This window comes from Lactuca sativa, chromosome 4, assembly GCF_002870075.4.
Source record: "Lactuca sativa cultivar Salinas chromosome 4, Lsat_Salinas_v11, whole genome shotgun sequence".
NCBI classification, from domain to species: domain Eukaryota; kingdom Viridiplantae; phylum Streptophyta; class Magnoliopsida; order Asterales; family Asteraceae; genus Lactuca; species Lactuca sativa.
Window position 1 is genome coordinate 50,272,532 of NC_056626.2, and position 21,780 is coordinate 50,294,311.

The 21,780-nt window shown below is 34.9% G+C and overlaps 1 protein-coding gene and 1 long non-coding RNA gene across 3 annotated transcripts; one reads left to right on the forward strand and one right to left on the reverse strand.

Moving 5' to 3' along the window:
• Positions 1-12,935: 12,935 nt before the first annotated feature.
• Positions 12,936-15,793, reverse strand: LOC111900863 (uncharacterized). Of its 2 annotated transcripts, XR_002853318.3 has the most exons (4): positions 15,464-15,793; positions 15,035-15,110; positions 14,041-14,413; positions 12,936-13,279 (listed from the first exon to the last, which is right to left on the reverse strand). It is a non-coding gene; the product is annotated as an uncharacterized LOC111900863 (long non-coding RNA). The 2 variants fall into 2 exon arrangements; XR_006190271.1 differs by having other exon boundaries at positions 12,936-14,413; positions 15,464-15,792.
• Positions 15,794-17,514: 1,721 nt separating this feature from the next.
• Positions 17,515-21,229, forward strand: LOC111900919 (uncharacterized). The gene is made up of 11 exons (XM_023896823.3): positions 17,515-17,672; positions 17,749-18,130; positions 18,368-18,545; positions 18,621-18,670; positions 18,769-18,861; positions 18,962-19,050; positions 19,136-19,214; positions 19,303-19,385; positions 19,459-19,537; positions 19,635-20,641; positions 20,725-21,229. Exons 1-11 carry the CDS (start codon positions 17,641-17,643, stop codon positions 20,858-20,860), a joined length of 2,208 nt encoding a protein of 735 aa, XP_023752591.1. The 5' UTR covers positions 17,515-17,640; the 3' UTR covers positions 20,861-21,229.
• Positions 21,230-21,780: the final 551 nt, after the last annotated feature.

Here is a 21,780-nt window from a genome sequence, read left to right on the forward strand (position 1 = left end):
TTATAAAACATTTAAAATCATTTCAAAGGTTGATTTAAGGGGTATGAACTCACTTGTGGTGAGTTGTCTGAATTGCAGTGTCGGCTACCGTGCTAGGTGACAAACGGAGACTGGTTTACACGCACGAGCCTAGTTATCATATAATAAGCATATATATAACTAATTAGACAAATAATAACTTAAATAAATAAGTTAAGACACTTAGAAAACATTTAAACACTTTTGTGAGTGTTTAGGGTCCAAATGGTTGCATCTAAGTTGCTACGGGACAAGGCAAAAGGGTTTGAATCATCAAAGGGCCTTGTATAGGAGTTCACCATCCAACAAACCCCACACCTTGGAGTTTACGGCCGTAAACTCATAGGTTTATGGCCGTGAACTCCTCAAATGGTGTTTTTGGGTGTTTTGTGGTGTTATCTTGCATCTAGAACACTCCTACCTTTATTGGAATAATGCATGAAGTAGTTTTAAGGCTCTAGAACACCCCATATAGGAGTTTACGGCCTAAGGTCCTTCACCTTAGAGTTTACGGCCGTAAACTCTAGGAAATAAATTGATTTGAGGCACTTAAACATCAAGAATGGCATCCATGATTTTATCTAAGGCTAATGGGGACAAGAGGCACACTTTGGTGCCTTCACTTGGAGTTTACGGCCCAAGCCATGTTCCTTGGCCGTAAACTCCTTTCAAGGAGTGGTTTAGATGTGTTCTACTCTCCATTCTAGTCCCAAAGGTGCAAGGTAACTTGTCTAAAGGCCTTAGGTGTGCTTGGAATGATTTTTGTCCCACAAAAAAGGGGTTTACGGCCCAAGAGAAGTTCTTGGCCGTAAACTCCTAGAAACTTATGATTTTTATGGGTTTAGATGTCTTAAATAAGCACAAGTAATTGAGGGTTTAAGTCCTTAAGCATTTGGGGAAGTTTTAGGGCACTAATTGCCCTTTAAAAGGGGTTTACGGCCCAAGGTAGTTCCTTGGCCGTAAACTCAAAGAACTTGTGTTTCTTGGATGATTTCTAGGCTATAGTGATCATACACAATGTCCTTGATAAGTCCCCTAACATGTGGATGGGTCTAGAAAGCATTAAAGTTTCATTTTGGAGTTTACTCCCCAAGAACGTTCTTGGGCGGTAAACTCCCGGATCTTGATATCTAGACAAGTAATTGTTGTTAATATGCATTAAACAAGTATTGAAATGCATATAGAAAAGTAGACTCACAATCTGGGATGAAAACCCGAAGATCCGTCAGAGAGAATATGGCTTTTCTCTATTTGGAATTGTGAATAATGAATTAATTTAATTCAGAAAACTATTTATAGTCCTGGAATATTTTGACAGAAAATATTTTCATTCCTGATGTTGGACTGTAACAGTATGAAACTTGAAATGCCCAAGTTTCACAAAACCAGGAGTATCCACTCTCCTGATATCATCTAAAACATAAACCCTAATGTACACAAACTCTTTCGGAAAAGCTTGAAAATCACTGAAACTGAACTAGCTTCTATTGAATAGATGATGTTCGTACAAATGGAAATTTCGGGTTGTCACACGAAGCCGGTCTATAAGGTGGGTATAAGGTTGTTGCCTATAAAATGACAACTTAATGGGTGTCCACTCTCACCCATCGCTTGCTTGAATGATGGAGGGTCGTTAGCTGAACAGGTTTGACAGGACTAGAATTCTCCCTTCATTAAAAGTATTAATGATAAATACTAAGTAACTAAACTCTTAATAATACCCAATCTTAGTTACTTAGGAAAATGTGAATAAGGTGCTAATCCATGAAATGACACTTTGCACTTTGTTTAAGTCGGTTAGTGGAGCGTGTGTGGTTAACCGGCACACTAACTCATATTTAACAAGGTAGGCAAAGGGTAACTTAATGTTTATCATAGTATCGATGGAGCGTGTGTGGTTAACCGGCACATCGATTGAGGGGTAAACACTTAAGGGTACCAAGTAATTTGCATGGTTACTTCACACCTTGTTTTGTGATCCTCGGCATCCTAGTCACAAAACCTGAAGGGCACACTCGAGATTGAAACATGCCATTGAATAGTTCAATGAATCTCAAAGATCTAGGAGTTTCAAAAACCAATTAAAACCTAATAATACATTTCGTTTATCTTTGTGGAAATTGGTGAATCGTCATTCACCTACCTTCAAATATTTTATAGCTTGGATTACGGCATCCCTCTTCTAAGTTATAAAATAGTTTGTTGGGTCCTAGCCTTAATATTTCATATTGGGTGTCATATTAAGGACTTAAGATCAACTATCTTGAATATCTCCCAAAAGATGTCTGGTTTAGACATTTATGATCTTCCCAAATCTCTTGAAACAAGCTTTCCTAAATGAAGATGATGTCCCATGGAAATCATACTTATTTCACCTCCTCCAATTATTCTCCCTAACCCACAAGTTCAAGGTCACTCAAGCCCTATTGGCAAGGCAAGGTCTAGGTGTGATCACATCTTGGAGATGTAGTCACATATCGACTAGCCGGGAGAGTTGGGTGTCAAACTCTTGAGAAAGTTGGTGGTTCAATCACTTTCTAAGTCACATAGTGAGTTCCTTTGGGACACCTATGAAACAGACTATGACAAGACCCTTAATGATCTTATCTATTTGTTAAGATCAACTTCCTTAAAACTTGATGGACATTGACAATAGTGACACAGGAAATCCAGAAAAGCATTCTCTTCCCAATGGAAAGGGATCGGCCATAGTCAACTCGATTGACCAAATGGTAAAGAGAAAAACTAAGTCTGTGATAGTCCCGTGTACCATTATCAAAGGGTCCATATGTTTATATTGCCAAAGAAATGGGCATTGATTGCGAAGCTGCCAAATTTACCTAAGGATGTTAAAGTCAATAAGTTTGACTCTACTTCAGGTAAAGTCCACTATCTAACTCTGCTAAGTTTCTATTCTGATATTCTTGATACATGATGTGACTGGGTCACATGGTGATGTTTTAAGAATCAAAGAAAAAGTGAAGAAACTTAAAGAAAGAATATGTTGAATCTGATCGCGTAGATGGATTTCTATCGCATGGTTTGAAGATCGGATTCTTGAGCTACTTCTTAGGAGTTATGAGATATTGCTTAGGAATAGATAACAACAAGTTTTCATATGGATTCTAAGGATAAGTTTTTCCACATAGTTTTAAAATAAAAGAAAATTTTTGATTTTATTTATTTTAAAGTATCCTTACAATGGCATTTGAGGAAAAATTGTTGCTTATCTGATTCCATTAATAGCAATAGTGGAAATATGAAATTGATTCTTTCATTTGTGATAATGTCAAAATTTACCAAATAAGGAAAGATTCTCATCACCCAAGTTTCATTTGGACCGGAACTTGGAATCATGCAAGTTGTATAGCATGATGAATGAGAACTTTCAATTATTGGAAAATTAAGACTAATTACTTGGTCACATGGATGTGTAAGTCAAGTAAAGGACTAAGGGATCGAGTACACATTCTTGTCCACTGATTAAGTCCACCACAAAAGATTGATAAGACTATTCGTCATAGTTTACTAAAGCTCAGTAAATATGATTATACTTACAAGCTTAAGTGTAACTCTGAGACATTGGAAAAGGTTCCAATGTATGGCAGAGCGAATAAGAATAATCAAATTAGGCAGAAGGATGAAAGTTTCTCAAATCTGAAAAGATGGGAGAGTACTTTAGTATTAGTTTTGTGATCATCTTAATGATTAAGAAACCATATCAAAATTAGTTCTCTAAGGAAATCTTAGTGCATTCATATGACTAAGAAGAGGAACTTGAATTGTTGAAATGGTTAAATCAAGAAGATGAGTCATACTTCGTTCCAATACAAGTCTTAGAGTCATACTCCAAGATTGTAATTTGAGTGACATGTCTTAAAGAAGGTTTAAAACACTTGTCAAATGTGAGAGTAAAAGATTTCTACTCTTGTACATTTGAAATTGGTAAGTTGTGATGTTTTGGATAAAACAAAGACCAACTTAGGCCAATTTTGTGAAGTGTGTGTCTTGATTAGAATCCACACTATCTCTTGAATAACTGACAAGAAAGTCTTATATGTCAAGAGGACAGTGGGAGTCTTAAAGGTCTTGAAAGTCTCAAGAACTAATCAAGAATAAAACCTGAAGTTCTTTACTAGCACATGACTTGAGGTTTATAACCTATCATGTTGACATTTTCTGGGCCATTCCAGTTAAAGTTGGCTTTGCATATGAGTTCTTAGAGTTCTCAATTTGTTGCACAACAACTTGGAAGCAATGGCAGGCCCTTGAGCTGCCAGGTGGCAAGAAATTAAGATTGAGTTCAGTCCATATGAGTTTGGATTTGTCATTATCCCTGTCTTGTGACTATGGTTTTGACAATTCACATGGATAAGAACACATACACCAGTAAATCTAAGTGTCATAAGGTTTCTCTCTGATTCATGAAAATGATGGTGAGGAAACACTTTCACTAAGTAGATTTTAGCTAGATAGCAATTGTGATATTTGCATTCTCAAAGTCGTTAGTGGAGCGTGTGTGGTTTACCGACACACTAACCTGGACGTGTGAGAAGTGGAAAAAAGGTCTAACCATTATGATTACGACATCCCTCTTCATAATTGTTTAGACACACAAGTGTGCTATCTAAGGGAATGTGTGTGATTTTGATAAAGTTTTATCAAAACAATCTAGTATCAGAAATCTGAACTCTGGTAAGAAAGTCAGCTGATTTCTGAGTACATGTCAAAGCTAGTGGGAGCATAAGTGCTATGCTAATAATAATCATATTAGTGGGAGCATGATAATTATGATAAGTATTGCAAGTTAGCAATGTTAATTATAGAAAACAAAAGTTTCAATTGGGAAAGAGTTGTTTTGCTATAATTAAGGGAGAGGAAATTATACTTCATCTCAAATCTATAAGCTTAGATCGTGAGGTTTTAATCATTTAGTCAAGGATATATATGAATTTCATGTTGGAATGGCTCAACATAAGGAAATTTTGTATATGAGTCCATTATTTGCGTTCTAAAATTCGATTATGATTACGACATCCTTTTTCATAATCTGAATTATGAGAACTTGGCAAATTGAAATGGAAATGTTATAGCAAAAGACTGGTTTAGTCTTTATGTGAGACATCATGAATCGATTCCCATATGCTTCAGATATAGGATCGATTACATGTGCTATATTCATCCTTTCTAAAATTTTCCAAATGCCTGGGGCATTAAGAAGGGAAAAGGTTTAGAACTTGACATGACTAAAAGGATTAAACAATTGTCGAGGACAATCTAAGGTTTACCAAAGATTGGTTGCTCAAGGACAGTTGGAAGTATAGTGATAATTCTGGAAGGACCATATTGACATAATCTGTAAGGAGGCAACTCTTGTTCAGAAGTGATAGTCAAAATGGAATCTGGAAATGTTTCAAAGTTAGAATTTTCAATCTGTTTAAGATTAGGAAACTTAATGCAAGAAGGATGTTTCCAAGGAGCTGATATCCTTTGGAATACTCTGTAATGATTGTTGTCAAGTCTTTCTGACTTTTTGCATAATCATTACAAGAGGATCAATGCATATAAGTTTAAAATCCAACAGATTTCAGTAAATGACATGAATTTGGAATTCTTGTATTTGCAGTAAGGATTTGGGAGTGTGAAAAGAGAATCATTGAAGTTATGTTCAATGGATCTAGTTCACAAAGTAAAGATCATAGACAAACATAGTATGCATACTTGGTGTATGGCATGACTAGTGTTTAGAAAACATAGTGTACATGCTTGGAGCATGGGACAACTATTGTTTTAAATTCAAGAATAAAGTTGATAGCTGAAACAGTATACAATGAATAATGTGTAATCATATGGTGATAAATAAAAGGTGTTTTATTTATGTTCATCGGTTTTGATACCATATTGGATTCAATTATTATTGTGTTTCACTTTGCATGTTTTGACTTCCAGAATAAACTATGTTATTCTTCCGGAATGACTAAGTTATTCAAACCATCCACAGTCGGTCATATGTTGGAAGTAGATATGAATTAAGATTGTCATGGGTTGGCTTGTAGAGGTCTAAGGTGTTGGACAAAGGGCTACAACACTCATGAGTGCTCATAAGTTCTGAGTATTGGATTCAACCCGCGCTCATTGGAATCACTTCATGGATTTTATCACGAGTGATCATGAGACGATAATATCTTATATTCTTCAAACCTAGATATATGAGTTGTTACTATGAGTTGGTTGTACATTGATTGCACGAAAACGCATTTGGTAACTCGGTGCTATAAAACGTGCCTTTGTGTATGATTCAACAAATAGTAGAGCAATTCATATGAGTCGAAGTTTATCCATTCCTTTTACCTTCGAGATAAAAGCGATATCTGTGGGCCCCCTCGATGATTTGATGATGACAAATGGAAGTGCTCGGTCGGGCTAGGATTGATTTGATTTGTTCAATTAGTCAGTCGTCATAAATAGGAAATCGGGAAACAACAAATGGACAGAGAGAATGATTATAATCCATGTCTCAGTCCATATGATATCTAGAATGGAGGAATATATGATCCCTTATCTAATGGACAAGTTCGTTGACAAGATCATAGTTCGACAGCGGCTTTAAGAGCTACGATTGCCAGTTAGGTTTGAAGTCATACACAATAATAGTTTTAGACTTATCCAAGTGGGAGACTGTTGGATTAATGTCTAAGTCCATAACTATATTTGGTATGTACTTGACCCGACCCGACATGGTCCATTTGGGTTGCACTTCACCGACACAATTTATATGGATAATCTTTTGAGAATAGTATGTTTATGATTAATATTAATATATTATAAGTTCTAATATGTTAATATGGAATCCTATTATTTAATTAGTATTGATCAAGAATTAATTTATAATTAATTAAGTGATCAAAAGGAACTAATTAAATATGGACTCTTATATATATGGAATGGGCCAAGTTCATTTAGGTTGGGCTAAGCTTTCATGGATAGTCCATGGAGTGTTTAACCCATGGATCCTAGGAAATGAAAGGTCATGGGTATTAGGGTTTAACCCTAATCCTCCACACTATATAAAGATGTCCTTGGTTGGTGAAATTGGCACTAGTGTGGTACACTAAGAAGGGCTAGCCAATTTCACTAGAGAGAACCAAGTATCCATATTCTCTAAAGTCTTCCAAGGTGTTTTGGTGATTTGTGATTCCATTTGAGGCTTCCACACTATTGGGGCTAAGCTCTTAAAGCTTGAAGACATCAAGCTACATCAAAAGGTATGTCATCTAACTAGTACTTTGTAGTTTAAGAACTTCATAATATGCTAGTTAGGATTAAAGCCTTGGAAAGTTCTTATTTGCATGTATTGTAGAGAAAACATAGATCCAAGGTTTATAGGGTTTCATGTACACCATAGGAGTGTTAGAATGCTCATAACCCAACACTTATAGCAACCTGGCGATCCTAATTTGCAAACTCCCTCATGAGTCTTGCTGCATTTCTCACAGCGACTCCGACCCTACTGGCCCTTCGACCTAGAGTCGGATCCCTTGGGTTTTTTTCCCTAAAACCCCAGTCACCTGCCCAGCCTCCGCCTTCCTCTTCCAGATGTGCTTTATATCAATCGCCTGCTCTCTCGCCCTGGCTATCATGTCCTCCATAGTCAGGCATGCTGAGTAGCTGACATGTTTCCGGATGTCAGCTCTCAACATATCATAGTACCGAGTCTTCCTCATCTCCTTATCACCTGTATATTAAGGCACCAACAAGGCCCTCTCCCTGAACTTGGTGGTAATCTCCGCCACCAACTCAGTCGTCTGCCTCATATCAAGAAACTCCTTGGCCAACTGTTGAATCTCCATAGTTGGTGCAAACTCAGCCCTAAACATGGTCACAAAGTCCGACCAAGTCATAGCCTCAATGTTTGGTGCTCCCAACGTGTCACTTACCGCCTCCCACCAGTCTCTAGCTCTGTCTCTCAAACATCCCGCAGCATACCGGACCTTCGACCCCTCAAGGTAGAAGCTCGTCAACTGTATAGACTCAATGTCTGCAATCCATCTCCTGGCCACAATGGGGTCCTTCACCCTGTGAAAGTCTGGCACACCACATCCCCTGAAATCCTTGAAGGACAGTGTGCGTGTCCCTGGCTGGCCAGATGCCATGTCACTCCTGAACGCCCTGAGGCGCTCCTCCATCAGATCGATAATCCCTTCCTTGATCGACCCGAAAATCATCGGGATCGCCTCAAGGATGCTTTTCGTAATCTCATATGTGATGAACTCGTGTAGTTCGTCATCAACCAACTTGGAACCTGCACCCGAACCCCGAACCTGAACCTGACCCAGAACCCGAACCCCCTGCTTTGTGATGTGTTACCACCATTTTGAAACAAAACACATAATCGCCAGGGTCATATATAATCTCGAGAGGTCTCACACGCTCTACAAGTTCCATGATTTTATCTCAGCCCTCCTTGACTTGAGTACGGATCCTCTGCTTTTAGTAGTACGGGCCCATACTACCTTCCACATCTATCCGTACTTTCCTCAAGGATTGCCTTGACTTCACCAAGTCCCTTTCACTACTACTGCTTGCTGCACTAATCTCATCCTAGGCTTATCCTAAGGTAACTCTCCGACCTACTCTCCACCATCAGTTGCATAAAGAAATCCATGATACCTTTACCTAACTAGCTCGCGAATCCCATTACATATCACTAAGACCAGATAATTCTTCGAATGAGAGGTCCTACCCTACAACGGTTGGACTCAGACAAGAGCTGCAAAATAGGGCTAAACCTAACCTTTTGAAATTATTTAGTCCTCGTAATATGTAACTTAATGTATTCATTTACTAATTAGTTAAAGATAACTGGAACCCCTAAAAGCACAAAGCAAGCAGCATCCGGACATTGAGTAACCAAACCAAGCATTATTCAGGCCATCACATCACTGGTTAATCAGTTCTAGCATGTAGTTTAATAAGCACATATAGCAGGCACATAAGGCATCTTCGTAGATCTTTAGCCCTAATCTAGCATGCAATTCTCATACACATACAATAGGCATATAAGGCATCCTTCCTAGATCCTCAACCCTAATCTAGCATGTAGTTCTCATAATCATATCATATATCATAACAAACATGTATGGGTATCTTGAGGAAAACTCACTTGAGCTCAACCGATTGCACGCATCACACACCTTGTTCTCTTCTCAAAACTTCTTTATTTTAATTTTTTAGAAAAATTATTTTCTTGTAAAAATCTTTCAAATCCTCGATTTGAGTCTAGACACCCCCGAAGGTGTGTCCGAATCCCTTAAACCAAGGCTTTGATACCAACTTGTAACATCCCAAATTCCAAGACCAAAAATTTCATTTTTAATTTAAAGATTCATAAAACAAATTACTGAAAATGCCATAAGTCAACCATCTCAAAAACATATCATAGGAAAATAATGTCAGAGTACAAATCCCAAGAATCTCATGTGCGAAAAATCTTGTGTGCGATGCGCTGCTACCGTGTTGACTCCTTTCCCTTTCGAAGAAGAAGGACCTGAAACAAAAAATGAAAATTGTAAGCACAAAGCTTAGTGAGTTCCCCCATCATACCACATACCATACAATAAACATCTTGTGTAACATATCCGGGTACTGGACTACCCCTTCGGTCTCTTTCAACCGATAATTGTCTAGAATATCAGGGTGTTGGCCTACCCCTTCGGTCTCTTTCAACCGGTAACTTGCCTAGCATATTAAGGTGCTGGCCTACCCCTTCGGTCCTTTTGATCGGTACCTCACCTAGCATATTAGGGTGCTGGCCTACCCCTTCGGTCATTTTGACCGATACCGAATACTATTTCTCCCCTACTTCTACCATATAACATCCTAGCTCATAAACACATAAATCATATACTACCTAGCTTATCAGGGTGCTGGCATACCCCTTCGGTCCTTTCGACCGGTATTGGGGCCTATCCTACCCCTCCTACCATTATCACATAATATCATAACATACTGACACATAAAGCATAACAAACAGTGACATACCAGATAATTATCACCAAGAAAATCATCTCTACTATAACTCTTACTAGTGGGTCGACATTGGTGCTTTCGACCCACTTCTACTGAAATGTAACTCACCTCAAATGTCGTGTAGCAGATGAACTGTCCTCGGCTTTGGGATCAACTCCTCTCAAACTCCTACACATAAAAATCTCCTTTAATTACCCTTTCATACTCATAACCCCTTTAAGGATTAAATCTGGTCAATGGTTAAAGTCAATATCCTGGTCAAAGTCAACATCTTGGTTGACTCAACTCGCCGAGTTGGTCCATCAACTCGTCGATTTCTTTGATCCATAAAACCCTGGAAATCTCAATCGAACTTGTCGATTTCTTTCATGAACTCGTCGAGTTCCTCCTCATAACAGAGTCGAGACATTTCCCTCTCAACTCGTCGAGTTCCTCCTTGAACTTGTCAAGTTCTTCAATCTTCAAAACCCAAAACAATGGCTAACACGCTGAGTCATCCCCTAGACTCAACGAGTTTGCCCAGTAACAGAAAAGGTTGGGGGAGCACGACCCAACTGGCCGAGTTGGATAAACAACTCATCAAGTCCCCCTTGGTCTAAATCCATTCAGTCACTTTCAATTGAGTTCAATGCTTCCAAACCATATGTCTGGTCCCCCGGGACTAAGTTACCATGTAAAGTTGCTAACTTTACGTTCATACATGGTGCCATGAAGCTAGAAACACCAAAATTAAGCTATATAAGAGGTCTAGGGCATAGGGAAGGGCCAAGGCTTGATGAAGCTGACAACTTTAAGCCTTATAAGCTCATAAGTGCCTAGATCTGAAGTCACAACTTCATGATACACTCAAATCCCGAAAATGACTTCAATATGGCCCAAAAGTAACAAAATACAACCCTAAATGAAGATATAAGCAATGGAAAGCCAATGTATCAACTTTATACCTCAAATGAGTCAGAAATGCAACTCAACTTCCGAATCTACTGGCTTCCTCTTGAACCCTCAAGCTTCTCCTTCCTTCTCAAGCTTCAAATTCACCAAGAACACACAAATGGCTCAATAACACTCAAAGGTGGATTAGGGTTTTGTGGCTAGGCTTTGGAGTGATGGAGGCTGCAAATGAGGCCAACCTTTGGAGGTTAAGGTGTTTAAATATGGTGCAAAACCCTGGAAATTAGGGTTTCACTATGGCAGCCTACTCGTCGAGTTGAGGCTCTTAACTCGTCAAGTAGACTTCAAGTCCCGCGTCCAAATTCCATTCCTACTCGACGAGTTTAGGGCCTTTAACTCGTCGAGTCCTTTTGCAAAAATGAATAATTTGATTTTAAAATACATAACGAAGATCTGGGCGTTACACAATTAGGATTCTGATTCACATAACATATTTAGGTTATGAGGTATAGAAATAGATGTCAAAATTGTCTTCTTAAATGGTCACCTTAGGAGGGAAGTTTATATGGTGCAACCAAAAACATTAATACATCCTGATAAGTTATGTAAGCTTTAAAGATTCATATATGGAAAGAATGCAGAAGCTGAAATCTTTGCTTTAGGGTGTGTTCGGCAAAATTAGCTAGTAGCGGATAACTTGTAGCGGGTAGCAGGTAGCTTGTAACGTTTTGTTAAACGCTACATGAAGTAACATTTGGATTTGGAGCGTTTTGTTTAAACTAAACGCTAGAAGCTTCTAGTGCCAAACAAGACTTTTTGTTCAAAACGGAGCGTTTTGTCAAACGTTAGAAGCTAGAAGATCGCAAACGCTCCGTGCCGAACACGCCCTTAGTGATAAAATGAAAGAGTTTGGTATTAGTATTACTAAAAATCAAAATGAGTCCCATGATTACATTAGAGCAAGTAAGAGAGATTTTGTGTTCTTGATCATAGATGTATATGAGATATGACATACTTTTTTACCGGAAACGACATTACAACCTTGCAAGACGTAATGTTGTGGCTTGAATTGTGGTCCAACTCTTTTTAAACAAATTCTCCCAAAAAATTACGATTTTGTTTTCTAAACTTTTTAAGGCTTTTGTAAAAACATTTTTTATAGACATTTTTTTAAAATACTTTACAACGTTTTTATGTATTAGACCATTTTTTTAACTTTCCCTTACATTTTTACATAACTTTTATATATCTTTTTACATTTTTATAACATTTTGCGGTCCCTTTATACATGTAATGCAACTTTTATATATATATATATATATATATATATATATATATATATATATATATATATATATATATATATATATATATATATATATATATATATATATATATATATATATATATATATATATATACTAGCCGTTACCCGCGCGAAGCGACGGATACAAATAGTTTTATAGAGATGATTAACAGTTTTGCGCAAATAATTTATCGGACATCCAACTTTCAATCATAGGTAATGAGGCGTGTAAAAAAACCAAAAATTATTTTTTTTCGTTGTTTGTTCCCTTTTGGTTTGAGTATTCTATTTTGGGTTTTACTAAAAAGTGTCAAGAACCAAAGTTTATTCGGTCATCCAACTTTATTTTCATGGTTTGTACCTTGATAATTATAAAATTTTTAAATTTGTTAGTAGTTGTATGACTCCGGCTTAAAATATAAGCAATACCAATTATTAAATTTAAAATCTGTTGATCGTTTAATTTATAATAATGCTTTTAAAGAATAACTTCATGAATATACATATAAACATGTAGAAAAGTTGTTTTAAATTTAGTCTTGGTTAGGGTAAATAAGAATTCAAATAATCAATAGATAATCTCTTCATAAACTATAATATTTGCCATTTATAAAAACCCATCTTCTAAAGTGATCGGATACATCTCAAATCAAACTTCATTAAGTACAATGGAACACATAAAAATATATAGTTAGTGAGTAACTCAATCAACTTATAGCACATAAAAATGTGTAGTTAGTGAGTAACTGGATCAACATTCATTTGAAAAATAAACAAAAATAAAATAAAAAAATAATCACTTTCATTTGACAATTACAAAAAAATAAATAAATAAATAAAATAATGATGCAAAGGGCAAAATTGTTCTATTCTTGGCAAATATATGTTACTCATCCAAATTCCAGCCCAGTCACACCAGCAGCAACTCAAAGAAACGTTTGTATCCATCAACATCAAGAGATATTACGCACAGTGTGTGCGAAAATAAAATAGAGAATAAGAAAATGTCACAACCATTTCAGTTTCTCCGCAAAACTGAAAATAAAGTAGACAATTTACCACTTGGAGACATAAATATTGTTTTCTTAAAACAACGAAATGAGATAAAATAAAAAACGATGATGTTTAGTTTTCTCAAAGCTTTAAAAATAAAACTACTCTTTTTTTATTCCTTTAAATATATTATTCAAAATTTAGCTATTCAAAAACAATTCATACTAAACTGCATCCTTAGAAATGCAACAAAAAGCAAAAGTAAAAAACCAAAAGCACAATCTACTTATGGATTTTTTAAATTCATCTGTAAGAACAATAATGTCACAATAACCTTGAAAAGATGAAATAATCAGAAGTTGAGACTTTTTTGAGGGACATTATGAGTTTTTTTTTTAATGTAGTCAAACCTTTGGGTACCTGCAACTTGTAATGTTCACATCAAACCATAGAAAAACCAATTCAAATTTTGGCAAACAATAAAAAACATCAAAAATTAATAACAAAAATATGCAATTAACGACAAATTACTCAAAACATTTGATTTGACTCATTTGTGAAGAAATCATTCATGGATGCTGCTTAATAAACCCAAATTAAGCACCAAGTCAAGAAAGTATAGCTATGTATTTCCACAAACAATTTTGAAAATACAAAAACTAATCACAAATTTGCTTTGAAACACATGAAATTGAACATAACTATGTGTCCTATACAGAAACGCATACTTCTCATTGTCATGAATAAAAAACAAATTTTGAGAGAGAGAGAGAGAGATAGAGAGAGATGGATGAAGGCATTACCATTATAAACACGGTTGTATCCCCAGATTCTGTTTCCTTTCATCAACATCATGAAGCACCCCCTTGATTCTCTCATATTAATGAAATAAATCATAATAAAATATCCATAATCATAACCAAACTTTTAGATCAAATAGAAAAAGAAATGATATAAAAAGGGTCAAATATACATCAACCTGAAACCAGTTTCTGATATATAAATATTAGAAAAAGTCAGCAGTTTAGTTGAACTCCCACCAAATCCTAATTTCTTTTCCATAAATCCATGAAATAGTAGACTTATTCATTAAGTTATGTCTGTTGTCCCGGGACAAATCTGAAATGTAACTCCAATACTCCATATCCCATGCAAATTCCAATTGTTGTGCACATCCTACAGAGAACAAAAAAAGAAAAAAAATAACATGAAAACATAAACGAATCTTATAAGTTATCAAAATATGAAGTAAAAGAAAAAAATATGATCAACAGATACATGTGACATGTGGTAGGGGAAGTCGGAAGCAGAAGGGAAAATATGAAATGCAACTCCAATTCAGAAAACAGTCATCATATTTGAAGAATCATAACCGATAAGGATAATATGCAAATTTAGATTGAAGATATGCAACATATGCAAAAATCAGAAAAAATTGTCACTTCAATTTCACAACTGACCATTTAAACATTAAAAAGACTGATGTGTAGACCAAGCAAAAATCAGAAGTGAGGATTCCACAAAAAGTTAAGTGATTGACTACATAGATTTTAGAAATCATAACAAATTACACTAATATAAGTAACGAATTCACCAAATCGAGCAAAATAAATTGATACTTATTGGGATTCAACATCAAGCATCTCGATGGAGGATCAAATCAAGGGTATCGACCTATTCATTGCCCATATAGTTGTATTTGAGGTATTTCTTTAGATGAGAGAGAGAGAGAGAGAGAGAGAAAGAAAGAATGGATAAATTGGAGGATTTGATCAAGTTTTTTTTTCCAATCGATACCCTTTTCCCCTAAATCACCATGAATGAATGGCCCTGTCCTAGCAACAGCAAGGGCTGTACTTTTTTCCAATAAAGCCTGAAACAAATAAGAAATCATCATTAGATTATGTACGTAAGTAGAGGAATGAAGAAATTAAAGGTTTAGAGTATTTAAGAGAAAAGGGGAGAGTTAAAGGAGAGAAGAGAAGGCGTGTTTCTTGTAGATATGGAGAGAGACGAAGAGAGAGTTAGAGATGTCTGGGGTTTGGGTTAAGATGAAAGAAAGAATGGGGGTGTGTATTCATAATTCAAAAGGAAAAGATGGATCAGATGTAGGTTAATGAGAATATGGAATTCGGGTAACTGGTATGGTTATCCATGATGGCCATGGAACTGGAGAGCATCTAGAGGAGATAGATTTGGCAATTGATAGAGGATCATTTGGCTTACCGATCAAAGCATAGCGACCACGGAATCGTTTTAGGTTTTTTAGTGGTGATGGAGTTCACCAAAACCTTAAAAATACGATGAGAGAAACTCTGATGAGAATGGATTTGGGATTAAGCTGTAGCGACACTGACTGGTGGTAGCGGTGGATTGTGGTTTTAGAGAGAGATATATCAACAAAGATGGTTTAGTGGTTGTGGGGCGATGGTTTCTAGAGGTTGAGAAGGATGAGGAGAGACGGTGATACGATGATTTATATATGCCAGAGCTAATAATGACAGCAAATGGGAGATACGACGATAGTTTGTTTGGAGATGACTGGTTTGTACCTTTGTGTTATTGACTCTCTATATATAAGGAGGGCATACCAAAATCACAATATTTAACTCGATCAAGGATTAAAGGGCTGGGTTAAAGCCTGATTTGAAGGTATTAGGCAAAAAACTTGGGAGATTGTTGGGATAAGGTGATATTCGGTCAAAACATTGCATAAAGTGATTGTATGTATTGCAGTTTAGTTTGTACCTCTTAAAACTCAACAAAATCTTATAAATGTTTTTTAAGGTATATATATATATATATATATATATATATATATATATATATATATATATATATCAATTTTTATGTTTTTTATTTGCGATTTTCACATTTAACGTACGTTTTTACAAAAATATTGTTTTAAAAATAAAATTTTAAAAAGATTGTAAATAAAGCTTTAAAATCTTTTACGGAATTATAAAAAAAGATTAATATGGTTGTAAAATAGTTAAAAAAAAAGTTCATTAATAGGTTAAAGTTTTTTATAAAAGCTTGTGTAATAGTGTTAAAAACTTAAAAAGGTTGCATAAATGTGTAAAAAGTCGTAATACAAGTTAAAGAAAGCTATAATATAATAAAGTAAAAAAAATGGCGAAAGATTTTTTTTTAAAAAAAAGCCAAGATAAATTTAGAAAAAACATTAATTTTGAAACAAATTTGTAAAACAAAAAAATTGAGAACAAATTTATAATAAAGTTTAAAATTTAGACCAAAATCATAATAAAAATTTAAACTTGGGTTAAAAGGCCAAAATTAAAATTTGATATGCTATACCTCGCATAACAAGAAAAATATCAAGAAAATATAAACGGGTGTTTGAGATTATTTTTTAAACTCAAAAAAATCTTTTTGACTTTAACCGTTGAAGAGACAAAAATCAAAAATTGTTTTTAAAAAGTATTTGAATTGTATTTTTTGATTTTTAAGTGTAATTTAGCTTTTAAAATATTAACAGTCAAAATAATCATATTTTCCTGACTTTTTGAAACTTATGTTTTTTTTTTCTCTACAAAAAGTTTTTTTGAAAAGAATTTTTGTATTTTCCAAATATGTTTTGGTATTTTTTAATTTTTTGAAAAAATTAAAAGCCAAAATATCATTTCAAAAGTCTCAACACCATCTAAATATAATAGACTAGGTGAGAGCCCCGTATATTATACGGGTTGATTTAAAAAAAGATTAAACATTAAAGTGTAACATAAAATATTTTTTAATATACAACTTTAAAATAAAAAAATAAAGAAATGTATTTATTATTACAATTTAATATCATATATATGATATTCAATACTTTACATATATAAGAAAATGAGTTTAATTTTAAAAATTGAAAAAACCTAAAATTGACAATTGGATATTATTTACTTCAAAAATACCATAAAATGACAAGTATCAAAACTCATAAGAGATTGACATGTGACAAAAAAAACTTTCATTTATTAAGAAGGATATTTTATATAAGAAATTAAATTTATTGACAACTTAAATATAATCAAGATAGTTCGTCTCCTAAAAAGATTCTTAAGTTCTTAACTAACCCTACAAGTAAGTATAAACTATCACTAAAAACTCATATTTGGTTGCTTTAGTAATTACATTGTAATCTAAGGGTGGAATTGTGGTCAAAGTAAACTACGAAGGTGATCTTACATAATTAACCCAAAGAACCAACGGCGTCGTATCAATCGTCTTCTTCTTTATCCTATTCATAAATTCACCCACTAATGGGAACTGTACATCGCCTTTTCTCCCCCAAATTTATTTTCAATTAATATTTTCTTTTTCTAAAAAATCAAAATCGCCCTAAACCTTTAAAACCTCAAAAAATTCTCACCAAAAAAACCCCAAATTCGTATATCATGGCCTTTCATGTCGCATGTCCAATTACATGGTACTACTCTCTATCTCTCTACCTCGTACCTCTCTTATTTTCTCACTCTAAATCCGTCTCTTTCTTTCGATTTCAGCCGACGAATCTGTAACTGTAAGCTGGGGTTTCCATCGGAGCTACGGAGCGAGAAGGGGCAGATTGAGTTCTTGGAGGCAGCGGCTAGGGTTGATGCGATTTTTAAGAATCCGTCATTGATTTATGGTAAACCAAAGTCGGTTCAGGTTCTTGTACCGAAGGTAGTTGTTGCATCTCCACCCCCTCCTCCTCTTCCTCCTCCGATCCAGGCGATTGTGACTCCTAATGCTTCTGCGATTGTGGATGGGGGTGGGGTTGGGGATGCGGCGGAGGAGTTGTTGTCCGCTCAGACTAAGCGTGCGGCGATGCAGAAGAAGGCTGCTGCTGCGTCTGTGGCGGCGGAAGATTTTGCTCGTAGATTTGAATCTGGGGATATGGCTGAGGTAAGTTCTCTTTTGAATTTGAGTTCTGGTGATCATTGTTGCAAAATGTGGTTGTATTGACTATTGAGCCAGACAAAAGGTTTCGTTTTCTGTAATTTGGTAATTGTATGGGTTTTCAAATAGAGTCATTTAATAATGAGATGCAGTGATTGATCTGCTAAGGCCATGAATCAAGCTGTGTTACATGTTTCTACACTGAATCAGCATTAATGGATGTTGTGCATATGTTTTATGCAGGGAGTCGCTAAAGATCTTGCTGCAGATGAACAAGGCCTCTCAAATGCCAAAGTTATGTGTCGCCTCTGTTTCTCAGGTGAAAACGAAGGAAGTGAGAGAGCTAGAAAGATGCTACCATGCAAAACTTGTAACAAGAAATATCACAGAAGCTGTGTGAAGTCTTGGGCTCAAAATAGAGGTACAATCTCCTGTTGCTACTTGCTAACATGTTTCATAATTCTTGAATCTTGATAACTTAGGGTTTTTATATCAGATCTGTTTCACTGGAGTTCTTGGGCTTGCCCTTCATGTCGTACATGTGAGGTATATATTTTCAGTCGATTCTAACTTTTTTCATTCATGCTATTGCTATATAAATCATATAATCATATAAATATACATTTTTTTTAATAAAAAACCAGGTATGCAGAAGGACTGGTGACCCAAACAAGCTTATGTTTTGCAAAAGGTGTGATGGTGCGCATCACTGTTATTGTCAACAACCTCCGCACAAGGTAAATTGTAATTTGTAAAAAGTAAAAAACTTTAATTTCCTACATTGAACATCATGTTAGATTCACCATAATGTTATTTATATATATTTAAATTGTGTAGAATGTTAGTAGTGGACCTTATTTGTGCCCTAAGCATACAAAGTGTCACAGCTGTGCATCCACAGTTCCAGGAAATGGTTTAAGTGTCAGGTATGCTTATTTTCACTTATTACATTTAAATTTTTTTAAAAAGTATTTTTTTAATAAAATTAACCTTATATCCAACAATTTGCAGGTGGTTTTTAGGGTATACATGTTGTGATGCTTGTGGGAGATTGTTTGTGAAAGGAAATTACTGCCCTGTTTGTTTAAAGGTATAATTTATATTCTATACTTTGAACATTTTACTTTATATAAAAAAAGTTTTTATATATATTTTTATAATAATAATAATAATTTCAGGTGTATAGAGACTCAGAATCAACACCCATGGTTTGTTGTGATATCTGTCAACGTTGGGTGCATTGTCACTGTGATGGAATTAGGTTTTCTTTTAACCCTTAATAAATGTCAATCTTCATTTTTTTTTTAAATAAAATTTGGAAAATATTAATGCAGTGATGAAAAATATTTGCAATTCCAAGTGGACAATAACCTGCAGTATAGATGTGCTACATGTCGTGGAGAATGTTATCAGGTATGAATAATTAATAAACAAACATGAGTTTTTACTTTTTACTACAAAATCTTGATAATTACGGAATTGCCCTTTTGTTTCTGTTTTATGTTTTCAGGTCAGGGATCTGGAAGATGCTGTTCAGGAACTGTGGAGGAGGAGAGACAAAGCTGACCGGGAGCTGACCGCAAGTCTTCGGGCAGCTGCAGGGCTGCCCACTCAAGAAGAAATATTTTCAATTCAACCTTATTCAGATGATGAAGACAACAAACCTTCATCAAAGAATGAATTTGGGCGTTCATTAAAGTTTTCTCTCAAAGGGGTAGTTGATAAATCCCCTAAAAAAAATAAGGAATCTTTAAAAAAATCTGGAAACAAGAAATCTGTTAAGAAAAAGGGACTCCATGGACCTGTAATTGAAGGTCATAGTGATGCTCAATCTACTGGCTTCATCACAAGTGATAATAACAAAGATGATGAGTTTGATGGTGTATGTTCGATAAATCATACAGGGGTAAAATCGGAAAGAAATGTTAATAGAGTGGACACCATGAATGAAAATGGGAAGCTTTCTAATAACACTAAGGGACCAAAACTTGTTATACATTTGGGTTCAAGAAACAAAAGCATATCAAATTCTCCAAGATCTGATGCATCAAATTTACATAAAGATCAAGAGTTGTTAACTTCTAATGGCGTTTCAGATCATCATCATCATCATCATCATCATGATCAAACAAAAGGATTGAAATTGAGAGGAAAAGAAGGAAACACAATCAAGATCAGAAAGTTGAATCCAGAAGTTTCGGTAGGTGGTAAAAAGAATACAGAGAGGGGGAGGGCCCCACATACTTCTGAACTGAAGCCATTGTTGAGATTGAAGTTCAAGAATCCGTATTCTGAAAACCAGACTTCATGGGGTGCTTCTGGTGAAGATGATAAAAGCTGTGTAAAGGGTCAAAGATCTAAAAGGAAAAGGCCATCATCATATGGGAAAGAAGATGAAGATGAAGATGATATGATGATGGATGATGACATCATGGATGCAAATTGGATCATTCAGAAATTGGGAAAAGATGCAATTGGGAAGAAGGTTGAAGTTCATCAGCCATTGAATAACACATGGTAAGTAATAAATAAATACTATTGTGATTTGTAATTAAAACATTTAAATTCTGAAATTGTGATGATATATTTTTTTTTCTCAGGCATAAGGGTGTTGTGATTGAAGTGTTTGAAGGGACTTCTGTTGTGTCAGTTACTTTAGATGAAGGGAAGAAGATGAGTAATGTTGATCTTGAGAAACAAGGGATTCGGTTTGTTTCACAGAAGCAGAGAAGATGAGGTGGCATTGGGATTGATTTAGGTTTAGTTAAAACTTAAAAAAAGGAAGTTATTTAGATGGGTTAATTGGAGTATTTAAATCTCACAAGTTGTAGGATTGTGGTTTATATATATATATAATATAGGGGGTCAGTGTGTGTAAGTTATGGTGTAGTTTTTGTAGTTTGTAACTGTGTTTGTTTTTTTGGAATGTGGTTGAGGATTACAAGATGGTGTAGTTGGGTGTCGGATTTTGTTCAAAATTCAAATGTTGTTTTCAAATTTTAAATTGTAGTTTGTAGCGATTGTTGAATTTTCAGAAAACCTAGGGACTGTTTTTGAATTTTACTTCTAAATTTAAGGTGCTTTTGTTCATGGATTTCAAAGGAATATGATGGTATTGGAATGAACCGTTTTGGTTTAGAGCTGCACACATGGCTGTTTCCTCTTGAAATAATTTTAGTTGGTTATAATAATGTTTTGCAATATTGTTAGTTTCTGACTTGTTTTACTTTGATTATATATAAAATGTTATATTGGGGGATTTTTTCTACTTAAACTTAAACTTAAACTTTTTCGTTTTTAATAACCCCTCTTATTTTCTTATTATTTTTTTCGTTTGGGCAAATTTTTTTTTTTTTTAAATTCATAATAGACAAATTAAGACACTTGTTTTTATGGTTTGTCAAGTTGATTAAATACAACTATTAAAATCGTCTATGAGGTTGGTCTCTACGGTTTCATTGCTACGTGTTTAGTCCTTATGTTTTTATTTTACTAAAGTGGTTTAAAATTACCATTTTACCATTAGTTTAATTTTGTATTTATTAATTTGATTTTATTTTCATGTTTAATACATATTTTTAAAACTAATTTTAATTACTAAATAATAAACAAACCTTATCTCTAACCTACTAACACTAATATGAAAAAACATACAT